This window comes from Peromyscus leucopus, chromosome 12 (genome assembly GCF_004664715.2).
Source record: "Peromyscus leucopus breed LL Stock chromosome 12, UCI_PerLeu_2.1, whole genome shotgun sequence".
Taxonomy (NCBI): Eukaryota; Metazoa; Chordata; class Mammalia; order Rodentia; family Cricetidae; genus Peromyscus; species Peromyscus leucopus.
In genome coordinates, this window is record NC_051073.1 from 66,327,217 (window position 1) to 66,347,065 (window position 19,849).

The following is a 19,849-nucleotide window of genomic DNA, read 5'->3' on the forward strand; positions in this document are numbered from 1 at the left end:
TTTCACTTTTTATGAGCTGTTTGGACAGAAAACAGAATAGCCTCTGAGAAAGTAACTGAGTACACACCAATTACTAAAACAAAACAAAACAACATAATTAAGATACAGAGACAACCCAGTTATTATGAAAACTGACAAGTAAAAGCTGGCTCGACCGTATTACCTTTTTTCCCCCTAACACTGATTCTACTCAATCATTAAAGGTTAAGCTGGTACACGGTGAGTATTTGTGTTCACACGTGGTACAATGGCACAATACTAAAACACACGTGACCTTCTGCCAGCTGAGCTAAGGGGTCCCTTTATGTTGTAAACTGCTGGCCTATGAGCTAGCCAACTTTGAGGTAAGTGAAGAAAAAGACAACTGAGAATCAACAGTGATACTAGACTGATGTTTTCTCAGTCAGAAAAACTAAACGGTACGTTCCAACAATCAATTTGAACAGTGTAGTGTGTTCAAAAACAAGGGGCTCAGACTTACCAAGTCAAAACTAAAGGCAGCAAAGCTAGTAATCACGAAACCAGCCTAAACCAGGACTTGAGCTTTAGATTTCAAAAAATAATTGTCAAAAATACTGGTTTGTAGTATTAGAAAGTCTCTTAAAATAAAAAGGCTGGCTGACAGTACATTCGAATTTTAGTTTGTAGAAAGCTTAATTTACCCTACATAGCCAAGAAATTAGGTAACCATAAAAAGAGTTCCTAAAAATGATACAGGCACAGGGGTAGGGGTAGGGCTGCATTACAGTGAAATGTTTTAAGTTATAGAAAAATGGATAGAAATTTGGGGATTTTCGTTTCATTTTGTTTTGATACTAAGATTACTGTCAGTATGAGACAATGAATGAGACCGATTTATGGCAAATCACAGGATGAAAGCAGCTGACAAGAGAAATGTCAGCACGTGTTCCCGATTCAATAGCACCAAAGGACTCATCGATGACCCAGCTATTGATGCTCTCAAGACATATAATATATATGCGTGTGTATGTATGTATATATATATATATATATATATATATGTAGATTGATGATCACTGACAAATTTATCAAAGTCACTGCCAGCTATCTTAATTTTTCCCATCATTTTTATCATTCCATACATCAAACAACAGAAGGTCATTTAGCAGGGTTGTGCACTAGCACATTTATCTTGATCATCATGTCTTCTAATCACCCAGGATTGGGATGACACAAACAAGTGCTCAAAGAAGGTTTCCTGTGTTAGCCTGCAGGTGAGTCCAACACAACACCCATGGGCCACATGCAGCACAAACTTACTTAAAACATTATATTTGGTTGACTTTTTTTAAGTCAATTGTGCAGTTTTCAAGTGTGAATTTTGTAAATGACAACCAGTGTCACAGTGTCAAAAGGTTGGACATACCTGGTAGAATATCTGTTAATATTTACATACCACTGATACTGACTTATAAAATGCCAAGTAATTTTGACTTAGCTTAACTAGCGCCCCGAGTCACTGCTTGTGTCTCCCCACAGCTACACAGTTAATTGGTAACATCTATTAGACTACCCGAAACCACTCTTCCTAGGACACCTCACTTTCCTTCCAAGTCTGTTACTGAAGCACTGTTACTGAAGACTGGTGAAATTAACTGTTACCTCCTAAAAAAAAGTAGGAGAAAACAAGAATTAGACACAGGAAAAAACGGCTTACACTAAGCTATGTATCCTAAGCTCACTCCCCCAGCTTTGAGGACCAACTAATAGGCTGTGCAGCTGCCAGTCTCTGAGCATCACAACAGCCAAGAGACAGATGGACCAGACACACAGATGTACAAAACACACCTTTGCCAGCAACACTCTCCTGACCGTGACCTCTTTTCTCTCAAGGAATCATCATTTAAAAAATATTATATATAGATCACAGTAATGGCTACAAATGACAATGATTATGATTAACAATTACAGAAGATAACTTCTACAATTTACCTTCTGTAATTTATCAAAAAAAGAAAAGAACTCCCCTATTTTTTGGAGACAGATCTTACCATGTAACTCTGGCTGGCTATGTGGCCTCGAACTCACAGAGACCCGCCTGCCTTCGCCTCCCAAGTGCTGGGGTTAAAGGCGTGCGCCTCCAATACTCTTTAACACTATTTTGGTCGTTGTTAATTTGACACTATAATCTTGTCTCATGTTTCAGGTATAACATTCACAATTGTAAAAAAATGACAGCATTAAATCAAGAAACTTGGTTATAGCTGGAGTTCTAAAAAACCAACTGAAAACGCTAGCTTACAATTTAATGAGTTTGGTGGGAAAGATTTTTAATAAATTTGAACTATTATGCTAGGGTCTAAGTACTAGCTCCCACAGATTCCTAGTGAAACCTAACCCTCATTGGGGTAGTAAGAGAACCAGGGCCTCAGCATGGTGATGAGGTCACAGGCCTCCAGGTCAAGTGTTCTTGTAAGACAGACGCCAGGAGCTGCCTAGCCCCGAGGTATACAGACAGTGCTCACCACACGTCACCCCTGCGGTACCTCATTCTTGTAGTTCAGCTCTAGGACTGTGAGGAACACACTTCTGTTGTTTGTGGCCTTCTTATAAAGCTTGAACCGGTTAAGATAATTACTTCACCTGCTATGTTACCCAGACGGGTCTCAAAGGCCTGGCTTCCAGCGAGCCTCCCATCTCAGCCTCCTGAGTGCCTGGAACCATAGCTATGCTCCACTCTGTTTATTTTAATACCTAGCATCTTAACTAAGGCCTGACGTATCTGAGATGTGTTATCACCCAGGTAGAGCAGGGGTTGGCACATGTTGCTTGAGTGAGTCAAAACAGCTGATTTTTACCTATCAATCACCTGTAGTTTCTAGTTAAAGATAATTTAAAAACTCTTTAGAATCTACCAGGTCAGTCCTACAAATCATTTTCCCACTTTCCACGATCTCCAGAAGACTTCATAACAAAGCAAGGAGAAGAAATTAATCAAACGTTAATGTCCCATTAACACCTAACAACTCACAGCTTTCTTTATCTACTTTTACTCCTCGCACTCTTTCAAGGGCATCTCCTTTTCCAACAGAGGAAATGAGGAACTCAGAGAAGCTAAACGATTTGTAGAAGGTTACAGTTTAGAACAGGAAAAACAGGACCTGTGATTCCAAAGTCTGCATCAGTACCACCCAGTAATAGTGCACAGCTATTTTCAAAGTGCCTTTGACCCATTACAATCAACCTGCTTTTCCAAGAGCACAATGGCAGGCATATCCAGATTACTGCAGAGCAGAGTTGGCGGCCTACAGCTGAGTAGCTGAGAGACATTATGGTCTGCAAACCTAAATAAACTATTTCACATCGGGACCCAAAACATAACATTTGCCATACTACGTTTTTGTTTAGTAAAAGAACTTTAGGCAATATTCCTAAGCACTACTTTCCAAACTTTGAATAATTCTGCTATTTGTTTAGCTAAAAACAACTGGTTTCCTAATAAATAACTGCTCCAGATATTTATGAATGCAAATTTGTTACTGGTTGTCAAAATGAAATGTCTTCCCACTTTGGGTTAATTAATTTGCTTCAATCAGAAACAGCATACTATATATTTTACTACTTGGACATTTTCTATAAATAGTTTTAAAAGATAAAACAGCTATCAGTACTTACCAATATTACAATTTACATTAAATCTTTGTTTCTAAGTGGCTACTTACAACAGTATAGTTTATTGATACATGTTCATAGTATCTCTTAAATGACATAAACATGCAGCGTGCTTCTTATTAGGCAATGCAGTAAGGCTGTCTGCTTCATTCCATTTTCCTTACGGGCATTTCCCTACTTCTGATCGCTCAGTTTCTGATCTACTAAGTATACACATGCTGTGGCTTCTTGCCAAGAACTATCTCATCTATTCTTGCAGCTATTAGCTGCGCAGGAAACACGAATTCTTCAAACCCGTGGCTACTTTATAGTGCTGGCTTACAAATCTTGAGTCCACTCATTCACTAAAACAGGCTCACTTCTCCAGCCCCTAATTTGGCTTCTGGAAGTTTTAAGTTCTCCAGATCCCAAGGATTTTACCAAGTTCACATTAATATTTCCTCCAGTGAATAAAAATGTAAAACTTTTTTCCAAATTTTAAACTTTTGATTAACATGACCATTTATTATAAAGTAGTATTACTATATGCTAATCATACCTCAATAAAGTAGTTCAAGCTGAAAGTGAATTTGCTACCCCTTTCAATGTTTATTAACGAAGACACATATCAGACCTTTTGATCAACACAGCATAAACCGTGTCCACAGTCTAAACAGAAGTTCAGGTAGAAGCAGATGATTGCTCAGGCTGAGCAGTCACATGGCTTCTGTGCTTTCTAAAGATCTCCACTGTAATTCCCCAGACACAGACAAGTCTAGTGAGCTCCAGACAGGAAGCACAAGCAAGCCATCAGCTCATGGTGTTGCTCATTCTCAGGCCACATTACGCGATACCCGCATTCCCTAACTCCCTTTACTTTCAGCTGGCTCTGAGTGGTCCTAACTATTTCTCTACTGCCAAGACTTTTCCATTCTGTCCTATCAAAGGACAGATCTTCATTTCCATTCTAGCTGTAGAAATGTATTCCACTTACTACTTTTTTTGTTTGCTTTGAGACAGGGTTTCTCTGTGTAGTTTTGGTGCCTGTCCTGGATCTTGCTCTGTAGACCAGGTTGGTCTTGAACTCAAAGAGATCCAACTGGCTCTGCCTCCTGAGTGTTGGGATTAAAGGCGTGCACCACAGCCGCCCAGCCAATAAGCTATTTTCTAACCCTACTGCTCAATGCACAAACCATCAAGAGTGTTCCTTAATTAAAATTATGTGTATTAAAAACAGGTCAAAATGAAAGCAAATACATATTCTATAGTATGTTTTACCTAAAAGGTGAAAGAAAATAAATCTTGGAAAAATATTTAAATTTGGAATAGCATAAAAAAAGGTCCAAGTTGAAAGAAATGGAAATACAGAAATTATTTCTTCTTTCTGCTCAATAATCATAAAATTATTTCTTTCCCATGCTTTAAAATTCAGTATAAACTACATAATGCATATTTAACTTAAAATGTTTATAGAATATTTTGGTTATAAATTTATTTATCGAGGCATTATTTTTATTTTTGGTTGTGAGCCTAGCCTTTAACGGCTGAGCCATCTCTCCAGCCCGAGGCATTATTTTTATAAAACTTTACATGTAATTACTTCTTTTTCCAGTTCAAAAAGATGAAAGTAAAACCTAAGAATAAGATAGCAGGGCATATGATTAGAAATGCAGAGTAACTCCTGTTAACACCTGTTCTGTACCATTCACATGGATTTGTCGGAGAATGTACTAAAACTGATATACTCTAACTGGACTCATCCATACACAACCATGTAGGTTCTCAATGTATAAGAACTGACTTCTTTGCTAATAACTCACTTTCTATTCTCTCATATCTTTTCTCTAAGCTAATGTAAATCTCCAGAAGAGGAAGTAGGTTCTGTGCATAAATCTGGTATGCCCTGCACATTCTTAGGCCTTTTGGAGCTCTATGAACATGTATGAATGAATATAAGTTGGTCTGTGAAGTCCCAAGAAAGAGAAGACTGCTTAAACGTCTACACCATCCTTTCCCACATGAAAAACCTGGGGTGGTTATTTCTCAGAGCATAACCAGAGGGGATGGGCACCCCTGATTCTATTCCAGAGCTGCTGCAGCCGCGCCTGCAGTTTTCACTTAGTAAGCAGACAGTTTTGTATTTTCTAGTAATGGATTAGCATTTCAAATCTTTGAAAGAGAAAGGAAAAGTCAAGCTTTTCAGGCCTCCATACTTACCTTCCTATAATGCTTGTCACTTTCGGATCCATGATCTGTTGCTCGAAATGCTGTTTCTCCAGGTGACCCTTAAAGATAAACACACAGTTCTTTAAATTCCCCAGTGATGTCAACAGCCCAAGCTAAATTCCAAATGACATCTAAGCAATTCAAGTCAGTGGGGTGGGGAGACATGACACTGTGGCAGAGTGCTTGCCTAGTATGTATTGGATCCCCAGCTTTGTGAAATGCAACCCAATCAAAACAAACCCAGACAGGCCAGGTGTGTGCCCGCAGTCCCAGCACCGATGCTCAGGAGATGGAACCTGGGCTCCACAGCGAGCATGGCTCATAGGAAACCAAACGAGGTTCGAAGAATATGTTTGTATTTCTAAGAAAATGACTGGCAATCAATGACAAAAATTTTCAAAATCAATCCGTTTTTAAAATATAAATGAAAATTACAATAAAAATGAGACAATCTTTGGTAAGGACTTTTTTCTTTAAAAAACAAGAGAGTACTTACAATTTAGCCAAGTACCACTGCCATCAGACAACGTACATAACACAAAGCCAATTTAAATGTCACTGACAGGGCAGATGAGACAAGCTAAAATTACTTTTCATTTCAATTATCAAAAATATTTTTTTTCAAGAAAACACTTTGGCTAAGCAAATTTTCTTTTAATAATTTTAAGTCATGTATTTAACAATTTTAGTTTTGTCATAAATGTAATTCTTTTATTATTTCCACCAAAAGGATGTAAGTTTGCCTAATATAGTTCTGGGTTTAAAGATCAGCATATATAAGCAGGATTATAAATTTGGTCTGCAATTTTATTCGTGACTAGTTTATTAGAAGCATGTAAAAGGCATGTTAAGGTCAGCAAAAATGTCTGGTTACACACCTAACAAGAGAAGTGGGCCAGAAGCGTCTATGACTTCACTAACCAATTTGTGACCTGTGAAAAATCAGCAAAAGGGGAAATACAATTTAATAAGAATAAGCAAAGATGTCTGAGATCTCAGACTTATATCCTATTAGGGCAATACTTGGGCAACTACGCCAGGATAAACTGTATTAAACCTCATAAGTTGTATCTTATATGGCCTAATAATTAGGTTCTGTTTTAAAGCATCAATAGTGGCTCTAAGCAGTCATGAAAAGCAAATGCATAGGTAGTCTCATCTACTTGTCACGAAGCAGTATTTTTTATTCACCGACTAAAAGCTAAGCACACATTTTCTTACAGATTTTCGTTTGATTAGGCTAATGATTAAAAGTATTGTGCAAACTTTGTGTTTATCTTGTGTTAAAATGCTTTTGGGTTTACAATGTTTTAATTTAAAAGATGAGAACAAATATGACCATCCATGCCTTTTCCCTGAGGTTCCTAAGTCTTGAAGTTAGGAGAAAAGTCCCTCCTTACCTGTGGTGAAGAAATCCTTCAGTAAGCTGAAGCTTTCAGCAAGCTTGTCCAGGTCAGGAGCTAACTTAGCAAGGTCTTCCGAACTGGGAAGGGCTTTTCTAAGTTTCTCTGGAGAGAGCAAAACAGGAGTCACAAACAGTCTCAAAGTAGGACAGAGCAAACAAATGAGGACTATAAGTGTGTCAACCTGTTTACACCTCAAGCCAGTCCTACAAAACACTTCCTACTGTCAACTCTACTTACAGATGAAAATCTAGAGCACACAGCCAGGAAGTGAGGGGGCCAGGCAGGGTTCAAGACCCGGCAGCCCAGTTTAGAACCTAGATCCTCAGTCACTACACTGAGATACCAGCAAATACATTCTGTTGCACAGTACTAACATGAATTCTTTTTTAAAAAACGGAATTGTCCCTTTCCTAAAAATACCTTTGTTAACATGGTTACCTTTAAGAAGCACCATGATAAAGCACTTATGCAGATGAATTCCACCTCTGCATGTCTTAAAAAGGGACTGAAGGAAATATCCAAACTTTTTAAGCTCACCTTGAGTTACTTGTGATCAGCTATTGAACTTTACTCTAGTCTCACCTACTTGTTAAGGGAGGGGCGGGATTTCTAGGGCTGAAGCTACTTTGCATATTAACAGACTTTTAAGGAACTTGGTTGCAGAAAGTACAAATAGCCAAGGTAGTCAACCCAAGAGAGGGGTTTTTGGTTAGGGTCCTAGTTTGTATGATGCAGGCAATATTGCATAATACTGAAAATGGTGTTTAGAAAGGCTGCCGGCAACATGGACATGCAGAGGATGTGCTAGGCAGCAAAATACAAAACACCAAGGTACATATCCCCATGACGGCACAATTTCTAAATAAGAAACCAAAACGTTAGCCACAGCCAACTAACAAGCAAAACCCGAAGAAAATATTCCACAGGAGTGGTGGCAGCCATGTTAAAATGACAGACCGTTGGATACTTCAGTCTCACACTTTTTTTCCTCTGGGTTGGCAAAACGGCTCAGTGGGTCCAAGTGCTCATTCCCAGGCCTGTCAACCTGAGCTTGTCCCTGTACCTACAGGATCCCTTTTAATTACAAAAAACCCCAAATTGTCTTCTGACCTTTACATGCAGGCCTTGGCATGCACATGTGTTTCTGTATGTGTGTACACACAAGTGTAATGCACACTCACACACATACATAAATGTAATCAAAATTAATTTCTTTTACAGATTATTACTTTCATTATTTAAACTATCACATATTTGACTCAAAAGTTAAAACTATCAATACAACTACTTCTGTCCCACCCACCCCCGAATCCAAAAGCTATTTTTAATGTTGATGATACAAACCCAAATCAATATACTCATCAATTTCCCATATAAAGTCAGGCACAATCCACTTATAGTCACTAAGGTCTGGTATCATATCTTTCCATTCATCGAAGGTCTAAAAGACAAGAACATATGTCAATCAGATATTCTAAATGCCAATATAAAGAGAAAGCATGTTGATTAAAACAATCTACTAGAAAATGTATCACTTGCAGAACCTTACGGAACGAATTTATGTGAGCCCAGGTCTTTTAAGAACAAATCTGTAGGTGAGTGTGTAGAATGAAAGTAAGTACTCTTCTATCAAATGTGGGAAATGTAAAAACTCACAACGTTCCTACTTCAAACAGGGCTCATGTTGGCATTAAGTAACACCATGAAGCAAGGAAGATGGATGGGGAGAGGTCACCTTGCCTCTGGACCCAGGGCTCTCAGAAATAGTCCGTGAACATGCCACCGACTTCCTCTCCTGTGCTACTAAGTGGCCATGTCCAGAACCAAACTAAAGTGTTCTTACTCCCAGACCAGGGCTCCATCTTCCAGATCATCGATAATTATAGTTAATATTTAAAAGGGACCATTGAAACAACACAGGACATTGCAAATATGTACAGTTAATGTTTCAATAGCTAATCATATTTTACTCACTAAAGAAAAATGACAATTTCTTCCTACCATGCTATACACATTTACAGTATTTGAATAATTAGACCTGTAGTAAGAAAGTCAACTCACTTTTTTGGCTGTATAGCCACCTCCAACAGCAGATCCCAGTATGATATATCGAAGTTTTAAGAGCCTTGCAGCTAACCTTGCTGGCCAAAAGTTCCTGCGGGGCTGGTAGCCATATTTAATCGGAGATAGTTTTAATTTATGTAAAGAAAGGTTAGTCAGAGAAGAGAACTGCTGAAATGATGTCCTTAATTGGGGTCTTTGAAGCTTTAGGGTGGGATGATGTGAACAATAAATACTTCGTGAAACCAGATGTAGTTTTTGGAGTGGGAAGTTTCTTTGTATGCCAGAGCTGTGTTTCACTAGTGATTGGCAGACTTCACTGAAAAAAACAAAAAGGATGGGAAAACATCAGAGAAGGTAACAATGCCTAGGAACCGACAGAGAAGAACACACATGCATACTGACCCTCCATGTCCCATCACATGATAGTTTACACTTGCTGTGTGCCAGCTCATTCAATCCTGTTGAAAACCCTACCATGAAAATAATTACACTAGCCCCATTCTACAGACGAGGGAAAATGTGGGACAGAGAAATAAACACAACTGCCCAAGAAGACATTGACCGAGGAATAAAGGTGGAATGTAAGTCCAGGCACAGGGACTCCTGACTCTACATGTTAATTTACTATATGTGGGCAGTGATATTACTCGTCCAAGGAATTGAAACCAAAGAAGGAAGAGGTGGGTACTAGTTTCCCAACAGCTGTGCACTGTAACAGCTGGTAACAAAAGGGCGTGCAAAATTCTACTTTTAAGGACAAAAATTCTAGCAGTCAGGAATATCTGCTTGTTCTGCCTCCCAATCCTAAATTAGCACAGAAATGGAAATTAAGTTAATCTTGGTTCCTTAGGAAAATGCAAGTAGCAGAACAGCCCTCAAGAGACGAGATTGCACTGTACAGGCTAAGGGTCCGGGCTCCACCCTACCCTCCTTCCTGCACAGAAGAGAGCATTCGCACAAGAAGCCTACATGCCCTATCTTTTTCAACCACATCTGGTTCCATCCTGTGGGTGAGGTGCAATGCTAAGTAGTGTTAGAATGTCCATTTGTCTAGTTACACGAAGCTGAGAACTTCTCATACAACAGGCATCACAGGCTGTAGCTCAATTCCAGTTATGTCAGAGATATTATGTTAGACGCTTTCACAAACCCAAGATGGGAATGAGGGAGACCAGCTCCCTCTTTTTCCCCCAGGGTACTCTTGAGCAGGGAGAAATGAGGAATTTGTAGATAGAAGGATAAAGATAGATAGATAGATAGATAGACAGACAGACAGATAGAGAAAGGAAGGAAGGAAGGAAGGAAGAAAGGAAGGAAGAAAGGAAGAAGGAAGAAAGAAAAAGAATAGCCTCTTCAGGAGGGCCTGGGTCCAAATCCATCAGCCCCCTCTGTCTCCACTATAGGGCTTTTTAAAGGAATGCCAAGGGGTAGAGCAAAAGACCTCCTCCAGCACAGCCAAGTGCAGCCCATCCCAAACACCTGGTGACCTTGCACGTGGTCCAGCCATTCCCTTATTCAGCCCTGCTGTGTAAAGCAAGCTCAGATCTCACTAGGAAACCTTTGTGGGCTCCCACATAGGAAAACTTGAAAGAATAGATAGCTCCTTTTATAAACTGTTTAAAAAAAAACAAAACAAAACGATGTCTTGTTTAAGAGTGAAAGAGGCTGAAACTAGGTTCAGTTCTGTAATAAAGCTCTTTCCACAAGAGATGACACTGAACAAGTGAGGAGAGCAGCACACATGTAAACAGCTGCAACACTGGAAATGGGGCTGTGGGGACACTCTGGAGGCCTAATACCTCCTCTGGATTCCTCAGGACACAGCCTTGCTGTGATCCAGTGTTTTGACTGTGCTACCCTCCCTCTCACCTTGGGGCTTGCAAAGAACATAGCAAAGGCTAGCCCAGAGTAAGGGCTTAATGTCACTTTAGTATTAATTTGTATTTAACTTTTGTATAAATGAGTGAATAGCTTTTTAACCTTCAAGAGGTTATTTCTACTTTTTAGAACGGTGCTAACCCAAATATAACCCCATCTAGATGAACTCTAAGACCAAGTGCTGCCCTAGGGCATTTATATCTTTACTTTCTCCCTCATTTCTCTCCAAATCCTCAAATATTCCTATTTTCACAATGGTGGCAGGAATAAGCATAAGACACAGGGACAGGATGTTCCAGGTCAGTAGTTAGACGTATAATATTCAATTGCCCCCTGGAGGCATAACGGACTCAAAGCAAATCCCTGTACTTAAGACAGGCATTGTTCAGAGCTTCCAGTTCAAAGACAGACAAAAGCTCACCCAGGGGAAAGCTATTCTTCATCAGGTATTATATTTTTTTTAAGTGTTAAAAATCTTAGCTGGGCAGTGGTGGCGCACGCCTTTAATCCCAGCACTCGGGAGGCAGAGCCAGGCGTATCTCTATGAGTTCAAGGCCAGCCTGGGCTACCAAGTGAGTTCCAGGAAAGGCGCAAAGCTACACAGAGAAACCCTGTCTTGAAAAACCAAAAAAAAGTCTTATTATTACTTATTTTATATGTATTGGTATTTTGCCTGCATATATGTCTGGGTACCACGTGTGTGCATAGTATCAGCAGAAGCCAGATGAGGCATTGGATTTCCTGGAACTGGAGTTACAGATGGTTGTGGGCTGTCAGGTGGGTGATGGAAATTGAACCCAGATCCCCTGGAAGAGCAGCCATCTTTCCAGCCCCACATCGTGGTATTTGTGATATATAGGTAAAAGAGTAAGAGGAGGAGAGCAATTGCCTCTGGAAGCTGAGCAAGCTGTCAGGGAAGACCTGGGGATCCTAAGTGCATCTGTATGTGTGGAGGAGGCTCCCCAGAGTGAGCTGTCATCAATACTGGCATTTGTAACAGGCTCAAATCACCTGTCCACTCCATAAAAGCTGAAAAGGAAAGTTGTAGGTGAAATAATCAGAAAACACTAAGCCTGCCTAGTCATCCATCCCTCTCATTAAGGAGCAGCATGGACAAAGCATTTGCATCTGTCCTTGGCCCTTCATATTTAAAAGTCCCCAGACAACCAGACCCTTACTGCATGCAAACCAGCGGCTCTTTGCATGCTACCACTTGTATTGACAGGATTCCTGAAAATACTGCAATTTCACTAAGAGTATATTCAAAGATATTAGAGAATACAATGTTTATAGATTTAAACATTAAAAAAAGAGCTTAGTGAATATTTAAAAAAGCAAAGCTGCATTTATATACATCAATAGCAGAAAATAAATTGAGGACACTGGCTAGGATGCAGAATAAAGAAAAATGCAGAAAACAAAAGCTATGATGCAAAGAAGTATCAAAGTGGGGGGATGGGAGGTATAACGCAGCCCATGGAGTACACTGCAATGGTCCACTGGGATCAGGGAATCAAGTACTGGATATGAATATGCCTACGCACCTCTGGGTGCCCGTGCAGGCTTGGGAGGCTTCCTGTTTTTCAGTGGAGTTCCCCTTTTATTGGGCATACTCAGAAACAGACTGTAATATAAAAAGGACTTTATAACATGTAGTTTTGTGACTTGGCTTACAGCTTAGCACATTACAAACATTCTCTTTTTTACAGTGGTTAAAATAATTGTGTAGCTTGGAGAAAACATCAACTAATCTTGCAGAGAGATGTATATTTTATGTCTTCCAAGATAACCTCATATCTTTTAATATATATGGAGAAAAAAGGGAGTCCATGTCTTTATTTTGGAAATGAAGAAATACTGAACCTACCTAAGCAATCTCATATTCTTTCAAAAGTATTTTGAAAGAAAAAGAACAGCTGCAATGGAAGGAAGAAAATAAAGTTGAACAAAAATTTTGCAAAACTGAAGAAAGAGATTTAAAAAAAAATCAAAGGTCAAGCCATACAAGTGACGAACAAGAAAACCCACAGTTGAACAAAGCCTTAAGAAATTTGAGACAAAGGACAAAGTCAAGAAAGATCCTAACAGAGGCAATGAAGAGAAAAAGACTTCTGTCTCTAAAGAAGCATGAAAACAAAATTCAAATGTGATGCAAAGCAGATCACCACAAGTCATTTCTTGCTCCACTACCACATCTTTTACCTATATGAACTGTCTAGTATGAAATTTTTTTCATTAGTTTTACATAAACACTTATTGCACCCCCCAAGTGTTGGTCATCAGTCTTCCACTGACTTGTCCAGAAGGAGTATTTTTGTGTGTATATAGAAAGTCTGTTTCCATCTTATGACTAGAGTAGGACTAGCTGCAATATTTCAGGACTTGCATAGGAACTACAGCAAAAGGCAAATTCCAGAGCTTGGGGCTTTCCAGCTTTCCATATACCCAATTTACCATTAGCTAAGCTGTGCTTTGGCATGAGACATGCTAAAGCCATGACTGTAGAACCCATAGTTTCAGAAACAATTCACCATAATGGTAAACAACCGATTAAGTAAACAATGCAAACTATACATCTGTTTATCTGTATACTCAACTCAAAGTGTTTCCTACATACTTCGGTGTTTAAAAAGAATATGCTATCTTCTGCAGTTTCTTCTGTTTTACAGAAAATTAGATGTCTCCACATTAGTTATAAAATAGTAGAAAAGTTGTAAATAGCTTATTTCAATACCAAAGGTTGTGAATTGAAATTAAAATCCCATAATATTAAAAATAACCACATTGTAGCAGAGGCAGTTCCACTTTTGGACTCATAATTAACCCTGACAAAACAAATGGGTTCCATTCCTTTTAAGTGTAATAAATCATTTATACCACTAAAAAAAGTTCCTAGCTGGGCAGTGGTGGCACACACCTTTAATCTCAGCACTTGTGAGGCAGAGGCAGGGGATCTCTGCCTGGTTACAGATCGAGTTCCAGAACAGGCTCCAAAGCTACACAGAGAAATCCTGTCTTGAAAAACCAAACCAAACCAAAACAAAAACAAAAAGAAAAAAAACAAAACAAAACCAAAAACCAAAACAAAAACAACAACAACAAAAAAACCCCAATCAATCAATCAATCAATCAATCAAGGTTAGTTCCTGAGGGAGGGCTGGAGAGATGGTTTATTGCTTAAGAAAAAGGGCTGCTTTTCCAGATGACCGAGGTTGGATTCCCAGCAGCCACATGACGACTTACAACTGTCTGTTACTGCAGTCCCTGGGGACTGAATGCTGTGATCTGGTCGCTTGGGCAGCAGACACAAGTGGCACACAGACAGACAGACATGCTGGCAAAACAGATAGACCCATTAAAAAAAAAAGTTCCAGGGAGCTGCAGAGATGGATGGAAGGGTTAGAAATGCTTGTTGTATCTGCAGAGGACCTTAGTTCGGTCCCTAGTATCCACTTCAGGCCGCTCAACCGCTTGTTCTCCATTTCCAGGGGAATCTCACCCCTCTACCCAGACGGGGCACCTGTACTCTTGTGCACATACCGCCCTCTCCCATACACACAACTAAAACAAAATCCTTTAAAAATTCTAAATAAATTTAAGATTCATGTCTAAAGCTGAAGTTAATTCAGGAGAGCTACATTTTCTCAATCTTCCTTGGTACATATAACTTCCTAATAATCAAATGTCTGAAACAATTAATGTCTTAAAACAATGTGTTAAGCTTGGCACAAATATCATATTATTGGAACACATTACATATATAACATTAAATTTAATACCATTAAAGTGCATACAGCAAACAATTCACATAAATCAAAACATTTTATGATTTTTCTACTTCAAAACCAGACTAGGGCGACTACAGCAGTGTGATTGGAAAAGTGGCGCCACACGCAGCACGCAGCACGTTGTATCTGGAAGTGTACCTCAGCACTCAACTAGATCTTCTCTGAGGAGGACATCTCTTCATGTGCGTCACTGCTCTAGACCTGACTCCAGCCAGAGGGTCAGGCAAAAGGCAGAGTCCTTCCTTTCTGCCTTTACACCAAGAGCCCAAGCAGCTGTAAGTGCAAAGTATACATGGCGTACGGCTGGGAGAAGACAGCTAAATGAAGTGCACAGATAAGAGACACAAGGACAGAGCCAGGCGAAGAGAGAATAGCAACAATAACAGCAGCAACCAGAGACAGAGATAACAGCGAGATCACAAGGGCAGGGGCAAAAGGGACACGGGTGATGGGCCAAGGCTGAAGGCGTCCAACATCTTCGAGTTGAACAAGGAGTGGTCACCGGCCAGCTCCTGCCATTTCGGGTGCTCAAACATTCGTGAGATTTCTCTGTTAAGAGCCTCGGCCTGTTCCGAGGGTCACCTGCACATTCAGGAAGTAATGATGGGACAACCCCGCTGGCTGTCCAAATGGCCCAGAACATGACATAACGGGGCCAGGTCGCAGGCCGCACTTACCAGGCCACGGCCGCCCGGCGTGCTCGCCACATCCCGCCAGCGCAGACCACACACCGGCGCCTAGACGGCCACGTGGGAGCCCCGTGTCGGCCTCAGCCCGACTCCTGCTCCCGCAGTGACCCGGGAAAAGGCCCTCGGCAACAAGGGCATAGAGCAGCCGCCGAGTCCCTCCCAACGGCGCATGGACTTCCGCAAGAGCCGGCCGGGCACCCGTAGTCAGTCCGTCACCGAAATAATCACCCACAGGAACACTCGGAAGGCTGCACAAACGGGCCGCGGAGGACGTGCGCATGCACCGGAAGCCTCTGGGCGGGGCCCACTTAGTCGCCCCGCCCCCAGCCCCGCCCTCCCAATGTCCCGGTCTCACGGATTCGGAGCGAGAGGGTTGGGCGAGCTGGGTGCATGAAATACACACGGCGAATGTTTATTGGGAGCAGCCAATTTAATGAGATCTGTTTAAAAGTATTTTCGTAGCCGAACAGCCATACAGCCGGGAGTCGTGGTAGACGATCCGAAAGGGACTTGGGACAGTTAAGCTCTTGGTTTGGAATAAACACATACGGTATTTAATGAAGGCGAAAATGATTTTGTTCATTTTCTCTTTAGCTGGCTTTCATTTGAATTCCATTGGCGTTGATTTATTGAAATGGTCCTTGTTAAGTCTCTTAACAGCTCTGTATCTCGGATAATGGCCCTTCAGCACCGTTCAGCTAAGCTCTCGTAAGTCTTCTTTTGACTTTCAAACGTCAGATTCATCCTCCCCTTTCCTTGTAACCCATACCCGCTTCCTATTTCCTCCCTACCACCCCCTCTTCAGACACAGTCGATTCCTAGATCCCTAGCTATCTGTTTCTCCCAACTTTTTTTTTTTTTTGGTTTTTCGAGACAGGGTTTCTCTGTGTAGCTTTGCGCCTTTCCTGAACTCACTTGGTAGCCAGGCTGCTCGAACTCACAAAGATGCGCCTGGCTCTGCCTCCCGAGTGCTGGGATTAAAGGCGTGCGCCACCACCGCCCGGCATCCCAACTATTTCTTAATGTTCAAAAGTTCCAGTTAAGTTTTGGGCGTCGTGGATTCTTTCCTTTCTCTAGCTACATTTTCTCCTTGATAATCTAAATTAGTTGCATTACTCTAAATATCTCTTTCAAGTCAACCATTTTGTATTTTTAAAAGGAAACGGGAGCTTATAAAGGGGATATTGCCTGTGAAAGGTTATGAAGCCAATAAATGGCATTAGTGGGAACCAACGTCAAAGGGTCTTGGACTCATCTCATTTCAAGGACATGTTTCTTTCACTTCTCTTTGTATTTTGCATAGTTCTTGTTTTGTAATTCCACTTGTTGGCTGGGACTACTGAACCAGTCTTATGTGCAGACCATGGCTGCTATTAAATGGAATAGCAAAATAGTAGAATCAACCTTAAAGTCCCTGAATAGTTAGCTAATTAAGTGTATTATATTCGTACTAGCCACAAAAACTTATGGGCTCTCTGTATCTTAATAGAGAATAATATCTGAAATAGATGGTTGTAAATTGAAATGGCTTTTATCTAGGTTTTGTTTGGTTTTAGCTTTTCAATGGTGCCAAGAATGTGACTCAAGAGAAGCCATGCTTCATGTACTTGTTTTGACTAGCCTGTTTGTTTTTTTTTTTAATTAAATTTATTTATTTTACATCCCAACTATGATTTCTCCTTCCTCTTCTCCTCCCAATCCCCCCTCCCGCCTATCCACTCCTCCTCTGTTTCTTCTCAGAAAGGGGCCGGCCTCCCATGGGTATCAACAAAGCATGGTGTATCAAGCTGCAGTAAGCTCCTCCCATTGTGTTAAAGCTGGGCAAGGCAATCCAGTATAAGGAATAGGTTCCCAAAAGCCAGCCAACCATTAGGGACAGCCCCTGCTCCCACTGTTAAGAGTCCCACAAGTAGACCAGGCTACACCACTGTCACATATATGTATAGGGCCTAGGTCGGTCCCATATAGGCTCCCTGGTTGTCAGTTCAGATTCTATGAACTCAGATTAGTTGTTTCTGTGGGGTTTCTTGTAATGTCCTTGACTCCTCCTCGCCCCGCTCATATAATCCTTCATCCCTCTCTTCAGCAGATTTCTCTGAGCTCAGCCCAATGCTTGATTGTGGTTTCTGCATTTGTTTCCATCAGTTACTGGATTGTGGGAGCCCGTTTCCGGGTTCCTCTTGGCTTTACCCAGCAGGTCCACATAGAGGATGATTAGGACCACGGGCCTAAGTGCAGGTGCCTGAGATGGTCTGCACTTGGCTGTGCTGGGGGAGGAGGCCATTTGCTCCACCCCTTGGCGTCTCTATAAAAACCCTGAGACAGAGATAGTCCAGGCCGTTGGAAAAGGTTCCAGGCCCTCTCGAGGCTATTCTTTATTTTCTGTTTATCTCTGCAAGATTCTCCACAATAAATCTTTCTATCTAATATTTCCTGCTGCTCAGACTCAAGAAAACTCTGGGGAGCTGTGGGGTTGGTAGGTAAACGCCCCACAGAATGGCGCCTGAACAGGGACTAAAAAAAAGAAAAAGGAACTAAAAAAAAGGGGGGGGGGACTAAGACAAATGAACAGGGACTAAAGACAAAGAAATAGGGACTAAAGATAAAGGAAAATAATAGTTTTATTAGAGTTTTTGGCAAAAGTGCTGAGTCATCCCTGCCAGTGGAAAGGCATGCGGTGTTATGGAAAATATATATATTTTATTATATATATTATTGAGGGGCAGGGGTTTTATCCTTGAGAGAAAAGGAAAGCGAACTGGAAGGATGTCCGATGCTGCAGCGCAATTCTCTTCTATCAAAATTTTCTATCTTCTATCCCTTTCTCAATTTCTATCTGTGAAAAATAAGTATAAGGTATAGGGTAGTAATATAGTGTAGGAAAAACTTAGAAATGTAAGATTGTGTAGAAAAAAATAAGGCAACTAGACAGAAAAACGTCAGTTTTCTAACTTTGGGGACTAAGTTAAATATATGCTAAAAATAGATCTATAGAGTTCCTTTAAGAATATAAGCTTGCAAGAAGTATCTAATGTAGTCTTAAGACATGTAGTAATAAGCTTGTAAGAAGTAAAGATGTTAGTTGTAAATGTAAGTTAAATAAGAAATAAGATGGAATGACTATAAGTATATAAGAAGTAATAAGAAATATATTTGCTAAAGTAGTTCTATAGTTCCCTTAAAGAGTATAAATAAGTAGATGTTAATGTTATATGTGAATTTGTAAAAAAAAAAAAAGTGTAAGTGTTAAGTGTGACTCCATTCTTAATGTATATGGTGAAAGAACCTGAGACACAGAAGGTAGTGTCCTAGTAGACTGCAAAGCAGGCAGTCTGAATGGTTTCAAAAGCTCCAGAAGCCAATAAGAAGCTAAGAATGGCGGACGCCAGAACCAGCACAACAAGGCATCTGCAGCTGAGATCCGTGGAAAATCGATGCAACACAGAAAAACCTGAGCTAACATAAAAAATGGTGCGGTTTAGAATACTACTGTACCTAAAAAGGTCTCTCGCTTGAGAATAAAAGTTCAGAGACACTTGTTTGAACAAAAATTGTTAACTGCAAAAAGTTTTGGTTGAAAAACATCTCTTCATATTTGGAAGTGAAAGCCTGATACCAGAATTTATTTGTTTGAACTTTTTGAACTTAAAATGAGACAAAACTACAAAGATTTTGGTTATGGATTTCTTTGTATTTGAAAGGCTAGTGCCAGAATTTATCATTTGAATTTTGGGACTAAAAGAAATGAACAATAGATTTCATTGCAATGAGACAATTTTGAGTTTACTTATAGCAATAACCTAGGAACTGTTTGCTAGTATTGGGTTAAAAATGGAACTGTTTAAATGAAGAAATTTATTTCTACCTAGAATCAAGATGCAGTTTTGCTTTATTAACTGGTGATTCATGAATTCTTTTGTGGAACTGCTTATGTAAAAATGGAATTACTTATGGAACTGGTTTTGTGTTACAAATGGAACTGTTTAAACAGAAAAGTTTGGGTTTTCTTTTCTTTCTTTTTCTTTTTCTTTTTTTCTTTTTTCTTTTTCTTTTTTTTTTTTTTTTGGTTTTTTCGAGACAGGGTTTCTCTGTGTAGCTTTGCACCTTTCCTGGAACTCACTTGGTAGCCCAGGCTGGCCTCGAACTCACAGAGATCCACCTGTCTCTGCCTCCCGAGTGCTGGGAT

The 19,849-nt window shown here is 40.2% G+C and overlaps 1 protein-coding gene across 4 annotated transcripts in view; it reads right to left on the bottom strand.

The window, feature by feature from the left end:
• Positions 1 to 15,862, bottom strand: part of Opa1 (OPA1 mitochondrial dynamin like GTPase) — a 78,063-nt gene extending 62,201 nt beyond the window's left edge. For 2 of the 4 annotated variants that reach the window (XM_028890072.2, XM_028890070.2), the window contains exons 1-6: positions 15,652 to 15,862; positions 9,306 to 9,624; positions 8,589 to 8,685; positions 7,239 to 7,346; positions 6,717 to 6,770; positions 5,830 to 5,897 (exon numbers count right to left, since the gene is read on the bottom strand). In XM_028890072.2, coding sequence (XP_028745905.1) covers positions 5,830 to 5,897; positions 6,717 to 6,770; positions 7,239 to 7,346; positions 8,589 to 8,685; positions 9,306 to 9,624; positions 15,652 to 15,683 — 678 coding nt within the window. In that variant the 5' untranslated portion in view covers positions 15,684 to 15,862. The remainder of the gene's footprint in view (positions 1 to 5,829; positions 5,898 to 6,716; positions 6,771 to 7,238; positions 7,347 to 8,588; positions 8,686 to 9,305; positions 9,625 to 15,651) is intronic. The other 2 variants (XM_028890071.2, XM_028890073.2) reach the window with 2 other exon arrangements.
• Between the last annotated feature and the right edge of the window lie 3,987 nt (positions 15,863 to 19,849).